Below are 27,075 nucleotides of genomic sequence, written 5' to 3' on the forward strand. Positions count from 1 at the left end.
GGTCCCAAATAGGAGGTTAGTGAACAAAATTAGAGCACATGGGATTGGGGGTAATATACTGACATGGATTGAAAATTGGTTAACAGACAGAAAGCAGAGAGTAGGAATAAACGGGTCATTCTCAGGATGGCAGGATGTTACTAGTAGGGTACCGCAAGGATCAGTACTAGGGCCACAGCTGTTTACAATATATATATATATATAAATAAATAAATGATTTGGATGTGGGGACCAAATGTAATATTTCCAAATTTGCTGATGACACAAAACTAGGTGGGAATGTAAGTTGTGAGGAGGATGCAAGGAGGCTTCAGGAGTCTTAGACAGGCTAAGTGAATGGGCAAGAACATGGTAGATGGAATATAATGTAAGTATGAAGTTATCCACTTTGGTAGGAAAAAAAACAGAAAGACAGAGTATTTCTTCAATGGTGAGGGGTTGGGAAGTGTTGGTGTCCTTGCTCATGAGTCACTAAAAGCTAGTACGCAGATGTAGCAAGCAATTGGGAAGGCAAATGGTATGCTGGTCTCATCGCAAGGCTTTTTGAGTACAGGAGTAGACATCTTGCTGCAATTATATACAGCCTTGGTGAGACTGCATCTGGAGTATTGGGTGTAGTTTTGGTCTCCTCATCTAAGGAAGGATATACTTGCTATAGAGGGAGTGCAGCGGAGGTTCACCAGACTAATCCCTGAGATGGCAGGATTGTCTTATGAGGAGAGATTGAGAAAACTGGGCCTGTATTCTCTAGAGTTTCGAAGAATGAGAGGTGACCTCATTGAAACTTACAAAATTCTTACAGGGTGTGACAAATTGGATGTAGATAGGATGTTTCCTCTGGCTGGTGAGTCTAGAACCAGTGGATACATTGTCAAAATAAGGGGTAGGCCATTCAATACTGAGATGAGAAAGAATTTCTTCACTCAGAGGGTGGTGAATCTTTGGAATTCTCTACCCCAGAGGGTTGTGGAAGCTCAATCATTGAGCATGTTCAAGACAGAAATCGACAGATATCTGGATAATAATGACATCAAGGGATAGAACATAGAACATAGAACAGTACAGCACAGTACAGGCCCTTCGGCCCACGATGTTGTGCCGAACCTTTAACCTACTCTAAGATGTCGGAAGAGTGCAGGAATGTGACGTTGAAGTCGATGATCAACCATGATCTAATTGAATAGCAGAGCTGGCTCGATGGGCTGAATGGCCTACTCCTGCTCCTATGTTCTCACGTTCCAAAAACAGAAACCTGGCTTAAAAACAGTGAGGACTGGGCATGTAATATTCAAGGATACAAGGTGTTCAGAAAAGATAGGGAAGGAAAAAAGGGAGGTGGGGTGGTAGTCCTGATTAGGGAAGATATTGTAGTGTTGGAAAGAGAGGGTGTCCTTGAGGAGGCAAAGACAGAATCCATTTGGTTAGAGTTGAGGAGCAAAAAGGGGATGATCACACTACCCGGGGTATTCTATAGGCCTCCAAATAATGAGTGAGACACAGGGGGGTAGGGAGGGGAGAGGAGCAAATCTGCAGGGAAATCACACAGATGTGCAAGAATGCTGATATTGGAGGAATTTAATTCCCCAAATATCGAATGGGATAATGTCAGAATAACGAGTAAGGAGGGGGAGGAATTTCTGAAATGTGTTCGGGAACTTCTTTGACCAGCATGTTCTTGGTCCTACTAGGAAGGCGGCATTGCTGGATCTGGTTCTGGAATGAGGTGGGCCAAGTGGACCTCGTGTCTGTGGGGGAACACTTGGATAAGAGTGACCATCATGTCATAAGATTTAGATGAGTAATGGAGAACAGCAAAGGAACAATCTAATGCAGAACTTCTAACTTGGAAGAGGACTAGTTCAATGGGATGAGAGAGGATCTAGCCAGGGTAAAATGAAACCAAAACCTGACAGGAAAAACTATAATGGAGCAATGGATGATCTTTAAGGAGGAAATGTTTCAGGTACAGGCTAGGTACATTCCAACAAGGGCAAAAGGTAAGCGAACCAAAGCCTCCTTGGATGACGAGAGAGATGAAGACCACGTTGAAACAAAAAAAACAGGGTGCATCAGGTGAATTCCTCAAGCAAGAAGCAGGACAAATACAATGAGTCGAGAGGTGAAGTGAAGAGGAAAATACGACTGGCAAAAACAGAATATGAGAATAGAATGGCAGTTGACATAAAAGGGAACTCAAAAATTTCTACTGGCATGTGAATAGTAAGCAGGTTGTAAAAGGCAGGTTGGAGCCTATCAGGGACAAAGTGGGTGATATATGCTTAGAGGCACAGGGTAAGGCTAGAATACTTAATGAGTACTTTGTATCAGTGTTTACTAATGAAGAGGATACTGACAAATTATTGGTAGAAGCAGAGATGGTAGAAGATGGGGTGCAAATTGATAGGCAAGAATTTACTGCAGTTAACAGGCTTCTGTGCCTCAGCAGCTATTTCTCATTTTCTTTTCTATTTTTAATCTCATCGTGTCAGGTACTATGGATCTTGGCTTCAGCTAGGTTTATCGATTTTTTTTTTTAAGCATGTTATAAATGTTCAACTATGTAACATGATTATGTTTTAAAAACTGTGATTTTTATAAGTTTAAGATGGAGTTGGAGTCATCGGAGTTGTAGTGGGGGTGTGTGTTTGGGAAGAGGGGGATGGGGGTGGGGGACGGGGAACACTTGCTCTCAGACACCTGATACAGTAAAAGGCTGCGAAGACTTGATCCTGGTTGGAAAGCTGAAGCTTGCGGAGAGGCAGAAGACCAATGGGATCACCAGGAACGTATTCACGGACACTAGGTCGGAAGTGCTTGGAGAAGTCAGCGAAGAGGACACTGATTTTTGAAAAGGTCTGGAAGATCTAACCCATTGCAACTGGGTGGAGTTTGGGACTCCTAACCACAAAGATTTTGCCATCAAAGACGACTGTGTAATGTAGAGGTGTTGTATGAGGTTTTCAAGCATTCTGATAAGTAAAGATAATACCTTTCTTTGTAATCTGGGATATCAACTAATTACCAAGTACTGTTTAGTTAATGGGGATTTCTTTTAGTTTAGTTATAATAAGTCTTAAAACGTGATATCTTGTGTAATTCTTTAAATTGGTCTGGGGGGGATAATGTATTTTTAATGTTAATGGTCTCACTGAGGTCATAACAAATGTACTTTTTGAGAAAATATTTCCCAATTCTTTCTAAAAATTCTGACCAAATGAGTTTTGAATTTTGAAAATCAACTTGGAACAAATCGCTTTATTTTCCAAATTGTGTTATAAATTATCGATTGTCCTTACTTTCACTGTTCAGCTAAATATTTTAGGGAGATTGGAGGTGACTGCATGAAGGTTTTTTTTTGAGTGATTAGGCAGGATGTTCTGGAAAGGCTGGCTATGCTTACAGTGGATAAGTCGCAAGGTCCAGATGGTTTGCATTCCAGGTTGCTAAGGGAAGTTGGATGGAGATAGCGGAGGGGCTTTACATAATCCTCCAATCTTCCCTTAGCAATATACAGGGGAGGTGCCAGAAGATTGGAGAGTGGCAAATGTGACACCCTTATTCGAGAAAAGGTGTAAGGACTTCCAAGTAACTACAGACTGGTTAGTAAAATGTCAGCGATGGGTAAGGTTTTAGAAACACAAGAACATAAGAAACATTAATCATGGAAAATATCAACTGACACTTCTAGAGATTTGAGTTAGTTAAGGTTAGCCAGCACAGACTTGTAAAAGGCACACTGTGTTTGACTAATCTAATTGAATTTTCTGATGAAGTGACAGAAGGTCGATGAAGGGAAAGCAATGGATTTTATCTATATGGATTTTAAGAAAGCGTTTGACAAAGTACCACATAAAAGGCTGGTTAACAAAACTGAGGCTTATGGAATAGGAGGGTCAGTGTCAGCTTGCACAAAAAATTGGCTTAAGGATGGAAAACAGTGAGTGGTGGTAAATGGGTTGTTTTTCAGACCGGAGGATGGTGGATGGTGGTGCTCTGCAAGGGTCAGTGCTAGGACCACTGTTTTTTTTTGGTACATATAAATGACTTGGCTCTTGGAATAAAGAGCAGAATCTCAAAATTTGCCAATGATACCAAACTTGAAGGTATGGCACACAGTGAAGAAGAGACCAATAGAGAACAACAGGACATAAATAGGTTAGAAGAAAGGGCAGACGAGTGGCAGGTGGAATTTAATACAAAGATGTTTGAGGTGATGTATTTTGGCAGATGGCATAGGGAGAGGCAATTATACTTACTGGCATAGTTTTACAGTTTACAGGCACATAGGGACCTGGGGTTTCATGTGCATAGATCTTTGAAGGTGGCAGGACATATTGAGAGTGGTTAACAAAGTATATGGGATCTTGGACATCAGAGGCATTGAGTACAAACACAGGGAAGTTATGCTGAATCTTTATAAAGCTTTGGCTAGGTTACAACTAGAGTACTGTGCCCAGTTCTGGCCACCACACTTTAGGAAGGATGTGAGTGTCCTTGAGAGGGTGCAGAGGAGATTTACCAGAATTGTTCCAGGGATGAGGGATTTTAGCTACAAGGTTAGGTTGGATAAGCTGGGGTTGTTCTCCTTGGAGCAAAGGAGATTGAGGGGAGATTTGATAGAGGTGTCCAAGATTATGACAGGTTCAGATAAAGAGAAAGAAAAGCTGTTCCCATTGGCTGATGGTACAAGGACTAGGGGACACAGCTTCAAGGTTCTGGGCAAAAGATGCAGGTGGCAATGTGAAGAGTGGTATTGACCTGGAATTCACTGCCTATGAGGGTGGTGAAAGTAGAGACTATCAATGATTTCAAAAGGAAATCGGATGGGCACTTAAGGGGAATAAACTTGTAGGGCTGCAGGGATAGAGTGGGGGAATGGGACTGACTCAATTGTTCGAACAGCGGCATGAACTTGATGGGCCGAATGGCCTCCTTCTGTGCCGTTATGCCTCTATGACCCTAGCATCAGGTAAGTAATAAACCATGTGGGACTCTAGATCCTCATTACAAAGTCACCTAATTACTGAATCCCCTGCACCTCTCTGCAAGCTGTGACCAAGGTCCAAATACTGCTCCTTCCCTTGTGTGTCTGAGTGTCCCCAACTCGCACACCAGCTCAATGACTGAGCCAGACAGAGAAGAGATGGAGACAGCTGCTGATGTGTTTGCTTGGGACAGTCTCGCTGTCCACAAATTCCACATATTGCAGACCTGACACATAACTTACCTTTCTTAGTCTAGATTATTTATATCTACTTTTTAGTCTGTTGTGAAGTTTTCTTTTCCTTTTCCTACAAGTATTTCCTGCAAGTACTAACTTGCATCAAGCAGTAAAATCTGGACAAAACTTTAAATATTTTTTGTTTAAAGTTGTTTACTAAGCAAATGTTGGGCCCCTGGGTGTCAGGTGAACTGGAAAGACTCCTTGTGCTAGTTTCTGAATGGTGCTGACATAGACAGGCGGGCTGCTTGCACAAACTGATTCACTCACCATCCTGTCTCCAGCCCGGCTCCCAGGAGAGCTTCCACCTGCAGCAGTTGTCCGTGCAGCATATTGTGGGATGTAGGGGTGCCACAGGGCGGTAAATCTCCAATTAACACTGTCAGGACCTTGCTGTATTCCGAGAGTGGGACCAGCGCAACCAAAGCTTTTGCTGACATCATTCGCACACTGTGAATCGGATTGGCAGCCAGCCGGGTCAAAGGTTGGAGAAATCTGGAGCAAGCAGAGAGGAGAATATATATAATGGTGAGCTTACTTGATTCAATACTTCAGTGCCACAAGTGAAGGTCTATCAGATTCTAACTGTCCCAGTGTCAAGGACCACAGTGCCCGAATAGGTACAGCAAGTGTGAGTCAGATGCTAATTAATATTAATATTCCTGGGGTTTGAGTAGATTTAGTTCAGTAATATAGCTCTTTCTGGAACTAATTAGCCATTTTAACCCCCACTTTCCTCACTGACACAACCCACACCATCCCATCAGCAAGGCACATTTAAAAACTGGATCTAATGTTCGTGTCCCACTGGTCAGTAACACAAGGCCAAAATGGGGGGAAAATATAAAACTGCGAATACCAGCCTCAACTAAGTATTACAATATTGGAAATACATCAGAACTGAAGATCTAACTGGATCTGCAAAGGAAAGGACAGGTTCATGTTCCGTCCACATCCTTATCTGCACTGGGCAATGGGAATTCCAAATCCAGCTGACTAGATTGGATTTGATCCCAGGTCCAATGGGTTAAAGATCAAAATTCATTATACTCTCCTAATCTGGTTTGTCTGTGTTGGACTTCCTGGAGAGTTGTTTGTTGGACATCTTTGGCAGTTAAAGATTAATAATGAAAGATCTTTGTACTGTGGAACAACAGGCTTTCCAAGAGCAACAGGATGGCTTTCAAGTCCCATGAAAAGAAAGCCGGGCTTGTCTTCTGCTTTTAGTGCCTGAGTGTTATATACGAGAAATGCGTGTTCCAGAAAATAACTGACAATAACGACGTCAGCCATGAGTGATTAAGGTGTAACTTTGGTAGGCAGGACAATAATCCTAGATAGAGGGATCTAATAAGTATAGTTTAGAAGGATAACGGTCATGCACAGAAGGAGCCGTGGTGAAATAAACAAACAATGAAATGGAAGAATTATGAATCTTAAAAAGTCAACTGCTAAACAAAATCATAAGAACATGGACACTTATACACAGTCAAAATGGAACAGCAGCCATGTGACCACTCCTATACTGTAAACCCTGACAGTACAAACTCGTCTGCAAGGATGAGGCTCTTTAACCTTTTCTGAAATAGCTCTGGGGAGAAACCCTTTGAAATTGAAAGGAACTATTGCATATTAATGACTCTGATTGACATGAAAGAACTAAGAGGATGCTGGAGTCAGTCTGGCTCATAGCCAAACCAACAGGAATAAGGTGTAAAGCAGCATCATAAAAGAATGATTCCCATTCAAACATCAAACAATGGCTATGGTTATCACATCTTGGCCCATTATGTGATCACAACAGTGGGGAGGACCATGCATCTCCGAACAGAAGCTAACGTGAGATATTTTTACCTTAAAGGTAGCTCTCTGGAGAGAGAGAGAGAGGGGAGATCAAGCCATCATCACAGAAAGCTTGTGAAAAGGATCCAGCAGAAGCCAAGAACCCTGCTGACGAAGAATAACCATCACAGCAGAGACATCACAAAGTGACTTTGAAATTAACCAACTGTGAAGGTAACAAACTACATAACACCAGCTTTGGGCTGTATTACAACCACTAGAGCTCCACAACAAGAACTCTGCAAGTTCAAGACTGCGAATAATCAGGCCTGTATCTTTTAAAAGAAAAAAGACTTTTCCTCCCGAGAAGGACTTTTCCTCTGCTTCTGTAAACTGCAAGCACTTACCTCACTTGGGACTTTAATCTATCTCTTACCTTTTTCTCTCCATTTATCTATTCTTGTGTATGTATGTGTGGGTGAATGGGCATGAATGAGGTTGCAATCATTTTGGGATCGGTTTAAAAATACGTTTGTATTAAACTTACGAGAAAACCTGTAATGTGTTTGTTTATTTGACCCTATAGACACAGGGGGAGGTGAACAACGGGCACCACCCACACCCCTTACTTTCAAGTAAAACAACTACAACTGTTCACGTGAATAGACTGTTTTCAAAGGATTCAGAGGCAGAGATGTCATGAGGTTTTAACTGTGATGTGTACCTTTGATGTCTGGCTAAATATGGTGCGTATATGAGAATGGTTTTCAACAGGTCTACAGAGCTCTCGAAACATAAAACCAGAAATTGAAGTACAGTATATATCAACCACAAAGGCTTGATATCAATAAAGTCTGCTATGCAGACTTGGGGGAGTGGGACTAGCTGAATTGCTCTTGCACACAGCCGGTGCGGACTCGATGGGCCGAATGGTGCAGCTATTTTATGATTCTATGCATACTCCACGAGAATGTGTCTTGTGTTTACTCAAAATATCGAGTTGTGAACCATAGAAGGAAGGAGATTGACTAACACTTTAAAATATTCAACCAGTGGTCCTCATGACATGATTGGAGGAAGGAACAACAAATAAAAAGACAACTCAACAACCAAAGCATTCCTTGCTTGTGAGACCTTACATTGCAGGGCCAATCGAATGACATTTCACAGCCAATCGGACGATATTTCACGGCCAATCGGACGATATTTCACGGCCAATCGGACGATATTTCACGGCCAATCGGACGATGTCTCATTGCCAATCGGGAATAATCTCACTGCCAATCGCAAACTGTCTCATGAAAGAACTAAGGGGTTAACAACTGCCATGTTTAACCTGTTGGATGAAGCTATGCAAGTTATGGCCTGATACAATTCACATGAGGTGCTATGTGATTTTTAATAAATTTTAATAAATGCTGCCGTTATGTTTGGGAATAGTTATACTTTCTATATGCATCAATGTATTATATTAGAATTAAGTTACAGACCTTGTGTTTGGAAGCATTTTGTTATGTAGAACGCATATTTTACAGAGTGTCTCCTGACAAAGCAAAGCATGCGCAAAGCGATCGCCGATGTCATCAGTGCACCAGAATATTTGCCAGCTTGCCAGTATGAATCTGCACACGTGCGTGCTAACGTCACCACACAATGATGTCCGGGATGTTGCCTCACTCCTCAATGGCCGTAATCTCCGCCTCATTCCCCCCAACAGTACCCCACTTGAGCCACTCCCTCCCCACTCACCACTGCCACCTCTCGGCCACTCACTCCCCACCTGGCCACGTACTCCCGGCCTCGCGGCTTCCCCACCCTTGGCTGCTCGCTCCCGGCCTCGCTGCTTCCCCCCCTCGGCCAATCACTCCCTGCCTCGCCACTTCGGCCGTTCGCTCGCCGCTCCCTCATCTCGACCGATCGCTCCCCACCATCCAGAGAAGCAGCGGGGGTGGGCGGCAGGGAACAAGTGGCTAAGGGTGGAGAGAGCAGCCGAGGGGTGATGTGGGGAGCGAGTGGCCAAAGTGGCAAGGCAGGGAGAGAGCGGCCTAGGGGAGGCAACAGCAAAGAGAAGTGGCGATGGCTGGAGGGAGCAGGGTACTGTTGAGGGTGGGATGGAGGTGGTGATCACAGCCATTGACGGGGTTTGTGTTGAATCATTTTTTGTGACAAATTGAGCAGTGCCATCTTTATTACTGGCAGCTGCCGGAGACATCGCAGACAGTGACATTTCAGTAGATGCGGCTGCATTTACGCATGTGCCACTACATGTGTCAGCAAACACAGCCATATTTGTATGCTGTAGTGGAGAGATGGTGTCGACTGTAGCAGCAATAGCAGAAATGGCTTTTGCTGTGAGACAGGATGTCTTGATAACTGCCCTTCTGCATTTCATTTAAGACAGATACAGAATCACAATAAGTGATGGACTTGCAGGGCTCATGAGGATGGAAATGCAAGTAAAGGTTTTCGGAGACCTTTCATGTTGATGGGAATTGTAAACATTCCCCATTGTGTGACAATGACTTAGGCCATAAGCTATCTGCAGAGTCAAAGTATGGAAGGTGGGGTCATATCTGATGAATTGAAAGGGTTAAGTATTGCTGAAAATACAGACATGTTGTCGAAGCTTTTCGTCTTGCACTCATCAGGACAATCTGCAAGAATACCAATGTAAGGGAAAACAACAACTTTATACTGTATGAGAAGTAGTGCTGATTGGTTGGCAAGTGAACTCTGATTGATCGAGGCATTGCCATGGAGAATGCACCAGTTTACCGTGACTGACAGTTAACTGCCAAGCTTTGTTTGAAATTTAAACCAAGCAGCTTGACTCTGATTGGTCAAGACATTGCCCTGAGGAATGAACCGGCGAATGGCTGTCACTTATTTTGTTTGGCTGAAACAGGCACAATGTTTGTATGTTCTTTCTGTCTGCAAAGAAAAGGTATTGATATATGTAGCTTTCAGTACATGCAAATGCACCGCACTATGAACCCTACTGACAATCTTAAATTGGTTGTCAGTGTAATTCTTAGCTGAGGATTATTTAGCAAATGTTGTCCAATGTGGAATCACATCTAACGTTGGACACTATCTTTTGAGTTTTGCCAGCACGGGCTGTTTGGGTACGGCCTGTACCTTGCCCATTGCAAACATCGGAAGGGACATGTTGTTTGATACAATCCGCCGCCGTAGGTCCCAAAGACTGTCAGATTATATCAATCAACGTGGGACGTCTGATTTCCACATGTAGTGAATATCTGACAGCTATGCGAAGCCTTAAGACCAACACGGACATACACATCAGTAAACCTGACAAAGGGACGGGAATAGTCATCCTTAACAAGTGTGACTATATCAACAAAACGCACACCATTCTTAAAGATGGGTCCAAATTCGTGTCTATTGGATCTCCTGCTCAACATGACCGGACAACCTTGCTTGAAAGTAAGCTAAAAAAAAACGCTTGCTGGATTTGTGTAACAGCAATGAGCTGCCAGGTGATATATATGACAGAGTTCGTCCTCATGGCTCGCTGTGTCCGTGTACGTATGGGTTGCCCAAGACACACAAAAGTGATGTCCGTCTGTGCCCTATCTTACCTATAACCGGTTCTGCACAACATGAATTGGCCAAATGGTTGGGCGAATTGTTATGACCAGTTTTGAGCAAGTTCTCCACATACACAGTGAAGGATTCCTTCACGTTACAAAGACCAAACAGGACTTGCATATCAATAGCAATGCCGTGTCCATGTGCTCATTTGACATTGCTAGCCTATTCACCAATGTACCACTTAAAGAAGCCATAGATATTTGCTCTACAGCACTATATCATGGCGGTCTTAACCCACCACTATTGCGTGAATCAGTATTCATTGAAGTTATGAACTCGGCAACTTGCGCAGTTGAGTTCAGTTTTAACGACACCATGTATGCCCAAATAGATGGTGTTTCCATGGGATCCCCTCTAGGCCCAGCACTCGCAAACATCTTTGTTGGGTTCCATGAGAAACATGTCTTTGAGGGAATGACATCTAACCTCTTACCTCTTGCATATTTCTGATATGTAGATGATATGTTTGTTATATTTGAATCTGCAGCTGCATGGAATAATTTCCTTGCACATCTTAATGGACTCCATCCTGCACTCAAGTTCACCTTTGAAATGGAGCTCCCTTTCCTTGACGTACTAGTTGAGAAATCTGTTCAGGGGTTCTCTATCATGTTCTTACAGTTCCACGTGCTATAAAATTGGCCTTATCAACAACCTCATAAATAGGGCAGGAGCCATTTGCTCACCTTGCAAGCTTGATGCTGAAATAGGGCGAATCAAAGACATCCTGCATGACAATGGCTACCCTTATCAGATCATTTCTCACTGTATATCGTGCAAACTTATGAACAGGCCTAAGGCCGTCATTTTCAGCCCTGAAAAGTGCCCAGTCTACATCAAATTACCCTGGAAGGGTAATGTATCCCAAAAGTTTGAGCAACAGGTGAAGCTAGCTGTTTCACGCTGCTACTATGCAGGAGCAACACGTGTGGTGTTCGCCACTAACAGGATGCTGCCGTCAAGCCAAAAAGACGTCCAGCCTATCACACAAATGAATAATGTGATATATGAATTTCAATGCCAGTGTGATGCTAGATATATAGGCCGTACGTCCCAAAGACTGGCAGATATTATCAAACAACATGTACCTTCCGATGTTCGCAATGGGCAAAGTACAGGCTGCACCCAACCATGCTTGCAAAACTCAAAACAGAGTGTCCAACATTAGATGTGATTCTGCGATTGGACAACATTTGCTAAATTATCCTCAGTATGCTAAGAATTATGTTGACAACCAACTTAAGATTGTCAGTAGGGCTCGCTTTGTGGTGCATTTGCACGTTCTGGAAGCTACATATTAATACACAGGGCTGTGTTCTTTACAGACAGAAAGAACATATACAAGCATTGCGCCTGTTTCAGCTAAACAAAATAAGTTGCAGCCATTCGCTGGTTCGTTCCTCAGAAAAATGTCTTGACCAATCAGAGTCAAGCTACCTGGTTTAAATTTCAAACAAAGCTTGGCAGTTAACTGTCAGTCACAGTAAACTGGTGCATTCTCCATGGCAATGCCTCGACCAGAGTTCACTTGCCAACCAATCAACACTCTCTTCTCATACAGTATAAAGTTATTGTTTTCCCTTACATTGGTATTCTTGCGGATTATCCAGTCGAGTGCAAGACGAAAAGCTTCAACATGTCTCTATTTGCAGCAATACTCAAATTCTGTACTACCAAACGACTATTTGAAAGGGTTAAGGTGGAATATAACCTGATATGCGATGAAGGAACCCTCGGAGTGGGGGAGTAAATGGAAGGTACTGAGAGACATCGGGGCATACTGATTCGAAGAACAGACCACCGTACAGTCAACAGAACACCTCAAAACAGAAGACTACACCACAGCAGCTCAGGAAGCAGGAACCGAGGATACTTTGCACTCTGCGGTCTTCCTACTGCTTTTGGTTAAATATTGTTTGCATATTCTTGCTGTCCTTAATACGCTCTCTATCTCGGTTGAAGAATGCCAGAGTTTGTACTTTTAGGTTAAAGGCTCATTAATGTTCCGTCCAAACAAACAAAAATCTTATACTCACTGCCAATCAGAGAATATCGCACTGCCAATCGGGAATCGTGTCTCTGCCAATCGGGAATCGTGTCTCTGCCAATCGGATGGTGCCTCACTACCAATCGGGAACAGTCTCACTGCCAATTGGATAGTGCCTCACCGCCAGTCGGGAATAGTCTCACCGCCAGTCGGGAATAGTCTCACCGCCAATTGGAGAATGCACCACCGCCAATCGCGAACAGTCTCACCGCCAATCGGGAACAGTCTCACCGCCAATCGGGAACAGTCTCACCGCCAATCGGGAACAGTCTCACCGCCAATCGGGAACAGTCTCACCGCCAATCGGGAACAGTCTCACCGCCAATCGGAGAATGCACTACTGCCAATTGGGAATAGTCTCACTACCAATCAGAGAATATTGCACCGCCAATCGGGAATAGTCTCACCGCCAATCGGGAATAGTCTCACCGCCAATCGGGAATAGTCTCACCGCCAATTGGAGAATGCACTACTGCCAATTGAGAATAGTCTCACTGCCAATCGGGAACAGTCTCACCGCCAGAGAATATTGCACCGCCAATCGGGAACAGTCTCACCGCCAATCGGGAACAGTCTCACCGCCAGAGAATATTGCACCGCCAATCGGGAACAGTCTCACCGCCAATCGGGAATACTCTCACTGCCAATCGGAGAATGCACTACTGCCAATTGGGAATAGTCTCACTACCAATCAGAGAATATTGCACCGCCAATCGGGAATAGTCTCACCGCCAATTGGAGAATGCACTACTGCCAATTGAGAATAGTCTCACTGCCAATCGGGAACAGTCTCACCGCCAGAGAATATTGCACCGCCAATCGGGAACAGTCTCACCGCCAATCGGAGAATGCACTACTGCCAATCGGGAACAGTCTCACCGCCAATCGGGAACAGTCTCACCGCCAATCGGGAACAGTCTCACCGCCAATCGGGAACAGTCTCACCGCCAATCGGGAACAGTCTCACCGCCAATCGGGAATAGTCTCACCGCCAATCAGAGAACGCACTACTGCCAATTGGGAATAGTCTCACTGCCAATCAGAGAATATTGCACCGCCAATCGGGAATAGTCTCACCGCCAATTGGAGAATGCACTACTGCCAATCGGGAATAGTCTCACCGCCAATTGGAGAATGCACTACTGCCAATTGGGAATAGTCTCCACTGCCAATCAGAGAATATTGCACCGCCAATCGGGAATAGTCTCACCGCCAATTGGAGAATGCACTACTGCCAATTGGGAATAGTCTCACCGCCAATTGGAGAATGCACTACTGCCAATTGGAGAATATTGCACCGCCAATCGGGAACAGTCTCACCGCCAATCGGGAACAGTCTCACCGCCAATCGGGAACAGTCTCACTGCCAATTGGGAATAGTCTCCACTGCCAATTGGAGAATGCACTACTGCCAATTGGGAATAGTCTCCACTGCCAATTGGAGAATATTGCACCGCCAATCGGGAATAGTCTCACCGCCAATTGGAGAATGCACTACTGCCAATTGGGAATAGTCTCCACTGCCAATTGGAGAATATTGCACCGCCAATCGGGAATAGTCTCACCGCCAATTGGAGAATGCACTACTGCCAATTGGGAATAGTCTCACCGCCAATTGGAGAATGCACTACTGCCAATTGGAGAATATTGCACCGCCAATCGGGAACAGTCTCACCGCCAATCGGGAACAGTCTCACCGCCAATCGGGAACAGTCTCACCGCCAATCGGGAACAGTCTCACCGCCAATCGGGAACAGTCTCACCGCCAATCGGGAACAGTCTCACCGCCAATCGGGAACAGTCTCACCGCCAATCGGGAACAGTCTCACTGCCAATTGGAGAATGCACTACTGCCAATTGGGAATAGTCTCCACTGCCAATTGGAGAATATTGCACCGCCAATCGGGAATAGTCTCACCGCCAATTGGAGAATGCACTACTGCCAATCGGGAATAGTCTCACCGCCAATTGGAGAATGCACTACTGCCAATTGGGAATAGTCTCCACTGCCAATTGGAGAATATTGCACCGCCAATCGGGAACAGTCTCACCGCCAATCGGGAACAGTCTCACCGCCAATCGGGAACAGTCTCACCGCCAATCGGGAATAGTCTCACCGCCAATTGGAGAATGCACTACTGCCAATTGGGAATAGTCTCACCGCCAATCGGGAACAGTCTCACCGCCAATCGGGAACAGTCTCACCGCCAATCGGGAACAGTCTCACCGCCAATCGGGAATAGTCTCACCGCCAATTGGAGAATGCACTACTGCCAATTGGGAACAGTCTCACCGCCAATCGGGAACAGTCTCACCGCCAATCGGGAATAGTCTCACCGCCAATCGGGAATAGTCTCACCGCCAATTGGAGAATGCACTACTGCCAATTGGGAATAGTCTCCACTGCCAATTGGAGAATGCACTACTGCCAATTGGGAATAGTCTCCACTGCCAATTGGAGAATGTCTCACTGTCTTACCCATATGTGCCATCTACACTTGGCTGGAGTTTCGCCAACAGGGTGAGAATGGAGTGGAGCGAGGGATAAAGTTGAAAATGCCCTCCCTCAGGGGCAGAGTCCTGGCTTGTTGTACAGTGCAGCTCTTTGAGGAGGAGACTCTTCAGTTCTGGATAGTGCATGAAGAATGCCTGCGATGTCATCCCACTCTGCGCTGAGTCATCTCTGCTACTCTTCTGACCCAACATACGTGAGGTCAAAGTACCTGTAAGGGAAGAGATGCGAATCCACCACAGCATCAGTACTATTTGGTGTTATGGGAGGGGTGGGGGGGGGGGGGGGAAGGCGGGGGGGAGGGGGGTGGTAGAGGGAAGGGAATAGTGGGAAGAAAGGCAGTCAAGCACAGAGTGGGAAAACAGGCAGGGAGTGGTAGGAGGGCAGAGAGGTGGAGGAGGGCCGAGAGGTGGAGGAGGATGAAGGAAGTTCTATCCAATGAGAAGGTTTCCAATCAGAAAGGAAGAGCTTAAAACTTACTAAGAAGTCGAATGGCTGCATTGCGCATGGCCCAGGAGGCAGAGCTGAGCCCTTGCAGGCATAGGGCAGCCATGTTGCTGGTGTATGTTAATACAGCAGATCCTAGAACCGAACTTTGAGTCAGAGTTTGTAACGTGTGGACAGAACAAACCTACAAAACATAATCAGCAGATAAACAGCCAGAAGCAGGCCAATGCACTACAATCAGGATCAAAAAGGATATCAGGAAGAGATTTACAGGCCTTCAATTAAGATTTCAGCATGTAACACACTCCAAGATATGTTATTCTATTTACAGACCATTGGAACCTCTCTATTAGATTCAAGCCTACAACTCTATCCATGGAATCTGTTATCCTATATATAAACCACCTGAACCATTCCATTAGATTCAATAGTGTAACTTACTCTTTGTAGAAAGACACAGAAGTTACAAGACAGAAATTTACCATTCAATCCAACCAGTCTGTTTCGGTGTTGAATCACCACATGAACAAATGGTTCTAATCACATTTACCCTCCCTGTGCACTTATCGATTATCAGAGTGAATGTAGAAAATTCAGAGGGGAAGTACAAAAAGAAATAAGAGAAGAAAAGACAGAGTATGAGAGGAGACTGGCAGCTAACATGAAAGGGAATTCAAAAGTCTTCTATAGGCAGACAAATAGTGAAAGTATGGTAAAAGGAGTGGTCAGGCCTCTTCAGGTCCAATAAAAGGAAATTGTGCCTGGAGGCAGAGGGTATGGCTGAGGTATTAAACGACTACTTTGTATCTGTCGTTTCCAAGGAAGAAGGTGCTGCCAAGGTCAGAGGGAAAGAGGAGGTAGTTGATAGGCTAGCTGTACTTCAAGTTGATAAGTCACTAGGACCGGATGAAATACATCTGAAGATACTGAGGGAAGCAAGGGTGGAAATTGCGAGGCACTGGCCGTAATCTTCCAATTGTCCTTCGACGCAGGATGTTACCAGAGGACTGGAAAATGGCAAATGTTACACCTTTGTTCAAAAATGGGTGTCAGGATAAACCCAGCAACTACAGGTCAGTCAGCTTAAGCTTGGTGGTGGAAAAGCTTTTTTTGAAAGGCTGACAAGAAAAGCTGTCACAGAGAGAGTATGAAAATAGAATGGTAATTAATATAAATGGGAATCCAAAAATCTTCCACTGGCATGTAAACAGTAAGCAGGTAATAAGAGGTGAAATGGGGCCTATTATGAACAAAGGGTACAGGGCAAGACTAGAATACTTAATCAATAATTTCTATCAGTGTTTACCAAGAAGATGCTGACAAAATATCGGTAGAAGTGGAGATGGTAAAGGTAATGGATGCGGTGAAAACTGATAGGCAGGATGTACTAGAAAGGCTGGTTATGCTTAGAATGGATAGGTCACCTGGTTTGGATGACTCAGGTTACTAAGGGAAGTTGGGGTGGAAAGATAGCCGAAGGGCTTCTCATGATCTTCCAATCTTCCCTAGATACGAGGAAGTTGCTGGAAGGTTGGAAAGTGGTAAATGTGACACCCTTGTTCAAGTAAGGGTTTCCTAGTAACAACAGGCCCATTAGTTTGACATCTGTGGTGGGTAAGGCTTCAGAAACAATAATCAGGGGAAAAAATCAACAGGCACTTGTAGAGGTTTGAGTTAATTAGGGATAGCCAACATGGATCAATCCCAGATTGATTTTTTTGATGAAGTAACAGAAGGCTGATGAAGGGAAAGCAGTGGATGTTGTCTATATGGATTTTAAGAAAGCGTTTGACAAAGTACCACATAAAAGACTGGTTAAAAAAATTGAGTTTCATGGAAAAGGAGGGTCAGTGTCAGCTTGGATAAAAAATTGCTTTAAGGACTGAAAACAGTGAGTCATGGTAAATGGTTGTTTTTCAGACTGGAGGATGGTAGACAGTGGTGTTCCCCAAGGGTCAATGCTAGGACCATTGTTTTTTTCATACATATATAAATGATTTGCATCTTGGAATATGGAGTAAAATTTCAAAATTTGCCTAGATACCAAACTTGGAGGTGTGGCAATCAGCGAGGATGATACCAATCGACTGCAACAGGACATAGATAAGCTAGGAGAATGGGCAGAGAAGTGTGAGGTGATACATTTTGACAGAAGGGATAGGGAGAGGCAAAATATACTTAATGGTACAGTTCTAAAGAGTGTGAATGGACAGAGGGACCTGGGGGTTCATGTGCATAGATGTTTGAAGGTGACAGGACATATTTAGAGAATAGTTAGCAAAGCATATCGGTTCTTGGGCTTCATAAATAGAGGTACTAAATACAAAAGTAGGGAAGTTATGCTGAACCATTATAAACATGGAAACATAGAAAAATAGGAGAAGTAGGCCATTCGGCCCTTTGAGCCTGAACCGCCATTCAATATGATCATGGCAGATCATCCAAACTCAGTACCCTGTTCCCGCTTTCTCCCCGTATCCCTTGAACCCTTTAGCCCCGAGAACTATATCTAACTCTTTCTTGAATATATTTAATGATTTGGCCTCAACTGCTTTCCGTGGTAGAGAATTCCATAGGTTCACCAGTCTCTGTGTAAAGAAATCTCATCTCAGTCCTAAATGGCTTATCCATTATCCTTTGATTGTGACCCCTGGTCCTGGACTCCCCCGCCATCAGGAACATCCTTCCTGCATCTAGTCTGTCCAGTCCTGTTACAATTTTGTAGGTTTCTATGAGATCCCCTCTCATTCTTCTAAACTCTAGCGAATACAAGCCTAATCGACCCAATCTCTCTTCATACGTCAGTCCTGCCATCCCAGGAATCAGTCTGGTGAACCTTCACTGCACTCCCTCCATAGCAAGAACATCCTTCCTCAGATAAGGAGACCAAAACTGCACACAATATTCCAGGTGTGGTCTCACCAAGGCCCTGTATAATTGCAGCAAGACATCCTTGCTCCTGTACTCAAATCCTCTCGCTATGAAGGCCAACATACCATTTGCCTTCTTAACTGCCTGCTGCACCTGCATGCTTGCTTTCAGCAACTGGTGCACAAGGACACCCAGGTCTCGCTGCACTTCCCCCTTTCCCAATTGATAGCTGTTCAGATAATAATCTGCCTTCCTGTTTTTGCCACCAAAGTGGATAACCTCACATTTATCCACATTATACTGCATCTGCCATGATTTGCCCACTCATTCAACCTGTCCAAATCACACTGGAGCTTCTCTGCATCCTCCTCACAGCTCACACTCCCACCCAGCTTTGCGTCGTCTGCAAACTTGGATATATTACATTTAATTCCCTCATCTATATTATTAATATATATTGTGAATAAAGTTCTGGTTAAGACACAAATAGTGTACCACATCCAGTTCTGGTCACCACAATTTAGGAAGGATGTGAGTGTCCTTGAGGGTGCAGAGGGGATTTACCAGAATGATTTCAGGAATGAGGGATTTTAGCTATAGGGTTAGGTTGGAGAAGCTGGGGTTGTTCTCCTTGAAGCAAAGGTAATTGAGAGGAGATTTCATAGAGGTGTACAAGATGGTACAAGGACAATGGGACAGAGATTTGGGGGGAGGTGAGAAAGAACTTTTTTTTTTACACAGTGAGTGGTAATGTTCTGAAACGCTCTGCCTAAGAGGGTGCTGGAAGCGGAGATGATTTCAAAAGGAAATTGATGGGCACTTCAGGGAAATAAACTTACAGGGCTAGTGTGGGAAAATGGGACTGACTGCATTGTTCCACAGACAGCCGTCATGAACCCAATGAGCCAAGTGACAACCTTCTGTTCTGTAATGTCTCTGTGACTCTAAACAATAATTTGGCACAAAACTAACAATCACTTGGTCAACTGTTCATTAATTTGAGAAAGCCAGCACTGATGTGTTAAAGGTAAATCATATTTGTATGCCTTGATTGAGTTTTTGGTGAGGTAACAGGAAGGGTTGACCAGGGCAATGCAGGGCAGGGCAGGGTGGGGAGAGACATTGTACATGGACTTACAAAAGGTGGCTGATAAAGTGTCACATAACAGGCCTGTCAGTAAAGTTAAAGCCCACGGTGACAGCATGGATACGAAGTTGGCTGAGTGACGGGACACGGACACTAGTGGGGTACAGTTGTTTTTCAAACTGGAGAAAGGTATATAGTGGAGTTCCCCAGCTCCCCGGCTCCATCCCCATAGCCCTGTAAGTTTACTCTCAAGTGCCCATCCAATTCCCTTTTGAAATCATTCATCATCTCTGCTTCCAGCACCCTTCTAGGCAGCAAGTTCCAGGTCATTACAATAGACAGCTATATGTTCCAGTTTGCCAATGATACAATGATTGGTGGTATAATAAATACCAAAGACAGGAGCATAAAATTAGAAAAAGACACTGATAGATTAAGTGAGTGGTGCAACTGTGGCAGATGAAGTTCAGTGCAACTAAGTGTGAGATCTTCCATTTTGAACCAAAAACAGATTCATATATTTTATTTATGGTCAAAAGCTAAGAACAGTGGAGGTTCAAAGTGATTTAGGGGTCCATGTACGTTGACCACTAAAATGTAGTCATCAGGTGAAAAAAATCTAAAACATTGATGAAATGTTAGTCTTTACAACTAGAGGGCTAGAATATAAAGGGGAGGAAGTTTTGCTACAGCTATACAAAATGCTGGTTAGATCATATCCAGAGGGTTGTACACAGTTCTGGACACCACATCTTAGAAAGGATATATTGGCTTTGGAAGGAGTGCTGCACAGATTCACCAGAAAGTCACCAGGACTCCAACGGTTAGTTTATGAGGAGGGGTTACATAAATTAGGCATGTACTCCCTGAAATATACAAGGTTAAGAGGTGATTTGGTTGATGTTTTTAGGATTTTGAAAGGAATTGATAGAATAGAGAGAGTGAAAGAGAGAGAGAAAAACTGTTTCACTAGTGGGCAAGTCTAGGACAAGGGGATATAATCTTATAATCAGAGCCAGGCCATTCAGGACAGAAATTGGGAAACAACTCTTCACACAAAGGCTGTGTCGAACTCTCTCCCATAAAAAGCAGTAAAAGCCAGCTTAATTAACAATTTTAAATCTGACACTGAATTCCATTTGACAAGGGTTAGCCCATTCTCTAACTTATCAATGTCCCTTTGTAGTTTCCTTTGGTCTGAAGAACTAACTATACCTCCTATTTTGATATCATCTGCACATTTGGACACCACTTGCTCTTGGTTTGTATTAAAATCATTGAAATACACAGCTAACAGGAGTGGCCGAAGAATAAAACCTTGTGGGACTCCACCACCCACTTTCAACTACTTTGACACACTATCCTTCAATCCAACATCCTGTTTTCTCCTTTGGGCTGTGTCTAGTGACCACTGGTACTGACCTGAGGGAGATCGATCGTCTGATCCCAGTCACTGGACAGAGGGGTGTTGGCAATATCTAGTAATGTCTTCATGCAATAGTGAAGCAGAGGCTGGGACTCACTCTCCTCCCCAGCCACGACACACAGTAGCAGCATGGGAAGGCCAGCCGCCCTCCGGGTAATTGAGCTGCTCCGAGGGCCCCGAAGACCCGACAAACCCTGGATATAACCAGAAAGAAAGATACAGCAAACAATTGATATCAACCAGAACAGGCTTGAAAACTGCAGCGGATTCAGAGCATTGGGAGAAACAAACCGGAGGTATGATAGAGAGGAATACAAGATGGCTGCCCCCTACCTGCCCCCACTATCTATAAGCAGCAGAGACCAAGAAAAGGTGTGGATGCACTTAGGCTGATAGGCCACGAGGGCTGTACATCCTTTCTGATGATTGGAAATATCACTATTTCAGCAAAATTGAAGTCTGGCTGGAAATAACCCTGGGTACAACACCAACAAGTCCCGTCTGGCACTCTGCCAGCCCACAGAGAGTCCCGTCTGGCCCTCTGCCAGCCCACAGAGAGTCCCGTCTGGCCCTCTGCCAGCCCACAGAGAGTCCCGTCTGGCCCTCTGCCAGCCCACAGAGAGTCCCGTCTGGCCCTCTGCCAGCCCACAGAGAGTCCCGTCTGGCCCTCTGCCAGCCCACAGAGAGTCCCGTCTGGCCCTCTGCCAGCCCACAGAGAGTCCCATCTGTCTCTCTACCAGCCCACAGAGAGTCCCGTCTGTCTCTCTACCAGCCCACAGAGAGTCCCGTCTGTCTCTCTACCAGCCCACAGAGAGTCCCGTCTGTCTCTCTACCAGCCCACAGAGAGTCCCGTCTGTCTCTCTACCAGCCCACAGAGAGTCCCGTCTGTCTCTCTACCAGCCCACAGAGAGTCCCGTCTGTCTCTCTACCAGCCCACAGAGAGTCCCGTCTGTCTCTCTACCAGCCCACAGAGAGCCCCGTCTGTCTCTCTACCAGCCCACAGAGAGTCCCGTCTGTCTCTCTACCAGCCCACAGAGAGTCCCGTCTGTCTCTCTACCAGCCCACAGAGAGTCCCGTCTGTCTCTCTACCAGCCCACAGAGAGTCCCGTCTGTCTCTCTACCAGCCCACAGAGAGTCCCGTCTGTCTCTCTACCAGCCCACAGAGAGTCCCGTCTGTCTCTCTACCAGCCCAGAGAGTCCCGTCTGTCTCTCTACCAGCCCACAGAGAGTCCCGTCTGTCTCTCTACCAGCCCACAGAGAGTCCCGTCTGTCTCTCTACCAGCCCACAGAGAGTCCCGTCTGTCTCTCTACCAGCCCACAGAGAGTCCCGTCTGTCTCTCTACCAGCCCACAGAGAGTCCCGTCTGTCTCTCTACCAGCCCACAGAGAGTCCCGTCTGTCTCTCTACCAGCCCAGAGAGAGTCCCGTCTGTCTCTCTACCAGCCCACAGAGAGTCCCGTCTGTCTCTCTACCAGCCCACAGAGAGTCCCGTCTGTCTCTCTACCAGCCCACAGAGAGTCCCGTCTGTCTCTCTACCAGCCCAGAGAGAGTCCCGTCTGTCTCTCTACCAGCCCACAGTCCCGTCTGGCTCTGTACCAGCGCACAGAGAGTCCCGTCTGTCTCTCTACCAGCCCACAGTCCCGTCTGGCTCTGTACCAGCGCACAGAGAGTCCCGTCTGTCTCTCTACCAGCCCACAGAGACCCGTCTGGCTCTCTACCAGCCCAGAGAGAGTCCCTTCTGTCTCTCTACCAGACCACAGTGACCCGTCTGTCTTTCTACCAGCCCACAGAGAATCCCGTCTGGCTCTCTACCAGCCCACAGAGAGTCCCGTCTGGCGTTCTACCTGCCCACAAAGTACATTTCTCACTGAAGAATTGGGTGCAACTCTTCATTTATTTACTTCCCCTGCACTGCGGCCCTGTAGAAACTTGAACTGTATATTTCACATAATGCCAGAAGAAAATTACTGGGACCCGGGATCGCAACATGCCCTGGGACATAAGATCATAAGGAATAGGAGCAGGAGGAGGCCATTCAGCCCCTCGAGCCAGCTCTGCCATTCAATAAGATTATGGCTGATCTGATTGTACCCTAAATGTAACTTCCTTATCTGCCCCAATTACCCTAGACTCCCTTGGAGATTAAAAATCTGTCTGATTCAGCCTTGAAAATATTCAATGTCCCAGTCTCCACTGCTCTCTGGGGAAGAGAATTCCAAAGATGAACAACCCTCAGAGAAGAAATTGCTCCTCATGTCCATCTTAAATGGGAGACCCCTTATTTTGATATAGTGCTCCCTGGTTCCAGATTCCCTCACGAGGGGAAACATCCTCTCAGCGTCTACCCTGTCCAGCCCCCTCAGAGTCTTATATCTTTCAATAAGATCAACTCTCAATCTTCTAAATTCCAATGAGTATAGTCCCAAACTGCCCAACCTTTCCTCATAAGACAACCCCTTCATCCCAGGAATCAGCCCAGTGACCACAACATCTGGATCCTTCCCCTCCCACTTCAAGCTCCCCTCCAGCCCCAGGGAGATGTCCTTAACCCTGGCACTGGGCAGGCAGCACAGCCTTTGGGATTCAAGCTCTCAGCTGCAGAGAACTGTACCTATTTCCCTAATTATACTGTCCCCTACATTCCTTTTTACTCCGTCCACTTGAATGTCTCACTGCACCACCACGTTGTGGTCAGTTTGCTCATCCTCCATACAGCCCCCGCTCTTGTCCACAACAGGCTGCAACAGGATCGCAACATGCCCTGGGATCTCAATAAATGACTGGGATGCTCACCATAACAGAGATCTCCAAATGATGGCTATGGTTCAGGGCCTTCAGGTGGGAACCTGTATCAGATTCACATACTCTGAGCAATGGGACTGAACCGAGGCAGCGCTGATACCATCTCAAAGAACAATACAGTACAGGAACAGGCCATTCGGCCCTCCAAGCCTGCATTGATCTTGATGCTTGTCTAAACTAAAACCTTCTGCACTTCCGGGGACCGTATCCCTCTATTCCCATCCTATTCATGTATTTGTCAAGATGCCTCTTAAACGTCGCTATCGTACCTGCTTCCACCACCTCCCCCGGCAGCAAGTTCCAGGCACTCACCACCCTCTGTGTAAAAAACTTGCCTCGCACATCCCCTCTAAACTTTGCCCCTCGCACCTTAAACCTATGTCCCCTAGTAACTGACTCTTCTACCCTGGGAAAAAGCTTCTGACTATCCACTCTGTCCATGCCGCTCATAACTTTGTAAACCTCTATCATGTCGCCCCTCCACCTCTGTCGTTCCAGTGAAAACAATCCGAGTTTATCCAACCTGCCTGCGGCAAGGCTGCCATACCTGGAGGGGGCAGGCTTTGACCCTGCCCTGCCTGCTGTGCAAGCTGGCATCAGGCCAGCTGGACTGCGATGGGGTGATAAATCAACAACACTGAACACAAGTACACTATAGTCTCACAGGCCGGCCTCAAGTACCTGGTCCAGGATCTGTCGGGGAATTGCCTGCAGTTCTGGAGACGGTTGTTTCAGCAGAGTTGCACAGAACCTGGTGAATCCAGCACTGCACCCTTCCACTACTCCCTGCAAAGCAGATAGCATAACTGCTTAGTTCAAAAGTTAATGGCCAGGCAGGCCACCGATACATGTGATTGTGTTTGGTGTCTTAGTGTGCCGTGTGACGCTGTTTGGTGTCTCGGAATGTGCCGTGAGACTGTGTTGGGTGTCCCAGTGCGACTGTGCGACTGTGTTTGGAGTTTCAGTCTGTGCCATGTGACTCTGTTTGCTGCTTCAGTGTTTGCCACGTGACTGTGTTTAGTATCTCGGTGTGTCCCACCTGTCTCACCTGCAGCAGCAGCGACAGTGGACCTGGATGGAGACCGATCACAGCGACCAAGGAGTTAAAGCAGGGGAGGCAGCCTCCTGCAAAGCCACCAAAATAAAATAAACCTTTGGAAAACAGTTATAGTGATGTCACAAGCAGGGAAAGAGCAGATGAGTGAGTAGCTGCAAAGTGTTTCTAGTTAATAGTCTCGAAAGTAAAGGTATGGCAGGGAACTTCAGCCCCGTGGAATGCATATTCTCTGGCACGTGGGAGGTCCTGGGCGCTTCTGGTGGGTTTCGGAGCTTGAGTGGGGCAGATGGAGTCACTACAGGGCTGAGAGCTCTGTGGATAGCACGATTCTGGAGGTGGTCACCCTGCAGCTTAAAAATGTGCAGGCAGAGAGGGAATGGGTGACTGCCAGAAGGACAAGGAGGGCCAGGCAAGTAGGGCAGGGACTCCATGAGTACATCTCTCTCCCCAATCAGTATTCAGTTCTGATGATTTCTCTGGGGAGTGCAGGCAGAGCCAAGTCCACGGCACCATGGGTGGCTCAGCTGCACAGCAGGGGAGGAACAAGAATGGAAGAGCAATAGTGGTTGGGGGTTCGATAGTGAGGGGAACATCAGATACCTCTGTGCCTACAGACATGGCTCCAGGATGGTACGTTGCCTCCCTGGCTCCAGGGTCAAGGATGTCAAGACAGGACATTCTGAGGGGGGAGGGTGAACAGCCAGAGATCGTGGTTCATGTCAGCTCCAATGACATAGGCAGAAAGAAGGAGGAGGTCCTAAAGGCAGAGTTTAGGGAGCTAGGAGAGAGACTAAAAAACAGGATCTCCAAGTTAGTCATCTCCGGATTGCTCCCAGTGCCACATACCAGTGAGTACAGAAATAGGAAGATAGAACTGATGAATATGTGGCTGGAGAGATGGTGCAGGAGGGAGGGCTTTAGATTTGGAGGCATTATGACCGATTTTGGAGGAGGTGGGACCTGCACGAGCGGACAGGTTTCACCTCAACAGAGCCGGGACCATTATCCTCACAGGAGGTTTTGCTAGTGCCGTTGGGGAGTGTTTAAACTAGCTCAGCAGGGGAATGGGAACCTGAGAGTAGATTCAGAAGGGAAAGACGACGAGTTGGAAATGAAAGGCAGAAAATTAGCAAGTGCAGGCTAGAAAATAGACAAAGAAGTTTGGCAGTGCTAAATGATATATACTTTGATGCAAGAAGTCGAGGGAATAAGGCAGATGAGCTGAGAGCACGTATGGATACATGAGTGTATGATATTATAACCATTACTGAGACATGGCTGAAAGAAGGGCAGGAATGGCAGCTCAACATTCCTGGGTTATCAGAGGAGATAGACAGGGGGTTTAAAAAAAGGAGGGGGTCACAATATTGATTAGATTAGATTAGATTAGAGATACAGCACTGAAACAGGCCCTTCGGCCCACCGAGTCTGTGCCGACCATCAACCACCCATTTATACTAATCCTACACTAATCCCATTTTCCTACCAAACATCCCCACCTGTCCCTCTATTCCACCTACCTATACTAGTGACAATTTATAATGGCCAATTTACCTATCAACCTGCAAGTCTTTTGGCTTGTGGGAGGAAACCGGAGCACCCGGAGAAAACCCACGCAGGCACAGGGAGAACTTGCAAACTCCACACAGGCAGTACCCGGAATCGAACCCGGGTCCCTGGAGCTGTGAGGCTGCAGTGCTAACCACTGCGCCACTGTGCCGCCCTAGAAACAATACAGCTGCGAGAAGGGATGATATGGTAGAAGGATTATCAAATGAGGCTATATGAGTTTAACTGAAGAACAAAGAAAAGGGGCAATCACACTAATGAGAGCCCAAACAGTGAAAGAGAGATAGAAAAGCAAATATGTGGACATATCTCTGGGAAGTGCAAAAATAATAGGGCAGTAATTGTGGGAGATTTCAGCTACCCTAATATTAACTGGGATAGAATTAATGTGAAAGGAAGAGGGAGCAAAATTCTTAAAATGCATTCAGGAGACCTTTTTTCAGCCAATATGTAGCAAACCCAACAAGAGAGGGGTTCCGAAGAAGGGTCACTGACCCGAAACGTTAACTCTGCTTCTCTTTTCACAGATGCTGCCAGACCTGCTGAGTGGTTCCAGCATTTCTTGTTTGTATTTCAGATTTCCAGCATCCGCAGTATTTTGCTTTTATATAAAAGAGGGGTGATTCTGGACTTTGTTTTA

At 45.7% G+C, this 27,075-nt stretch overlaps 1 protein-coding gene across 6 annotated transcripts in view; it reads right to left on the reverse strand.

Moving 5' to 3' along the window:
* The window catches only part of si:ch211-225b11.4 (tRNA (32-2'-O)-methyltransferase regulator THADA), a 286,781-nt gene that overhangs the window by 83,607 nt on the left and 176,099 nt on the right, over positions 1 to 27,075 (reverse strand). For all 6 annotated transcript variants that reach the window (XM_068055469.1, XM_068055472.1, XM_068055471.1 and 3 more), the window contains 5 exons: positions 24,491 to 24,595; positions 21,005 to 21,202; positions 15,658 to 15,808; positions 15,145 to 15,388; positions 5,492 to 5,716 (listed from right to left, as the gene is read on the reverse strand). In XM_068055469.1, the coding sequence (XP_067911570.1) occupies positions 5,492 to 5,716; positions 15,145 to 15,388; positions 15,658 to 15,808; positions 21,005 to 21,202; positions 24,491 to 24,595 (923 nt within the window). The remainder of the gene's footprint in view (positions 1 to 5,491; positions 5,717 to 15,144; positions 15,389 to 15,657; positions 15,809 to 21,004; positions 21,203 to 24,490; positions 24,596 to 27,075) is intronic.

Source organism: Heterodontus francisci, chromosome 23, assembly GCF_036365525.1.
Source record: "Heterodontus francisci isolate sHetFra1 chromosome 23, sHetFra1.hap1, whole genome shotgun sequence".
NCBI lineage: Eukaryota > Metazoa > Chordata > Chondrichthyes > Heterodontiformes > Heterodontidae > Heterodontus > Heterodontus francisci.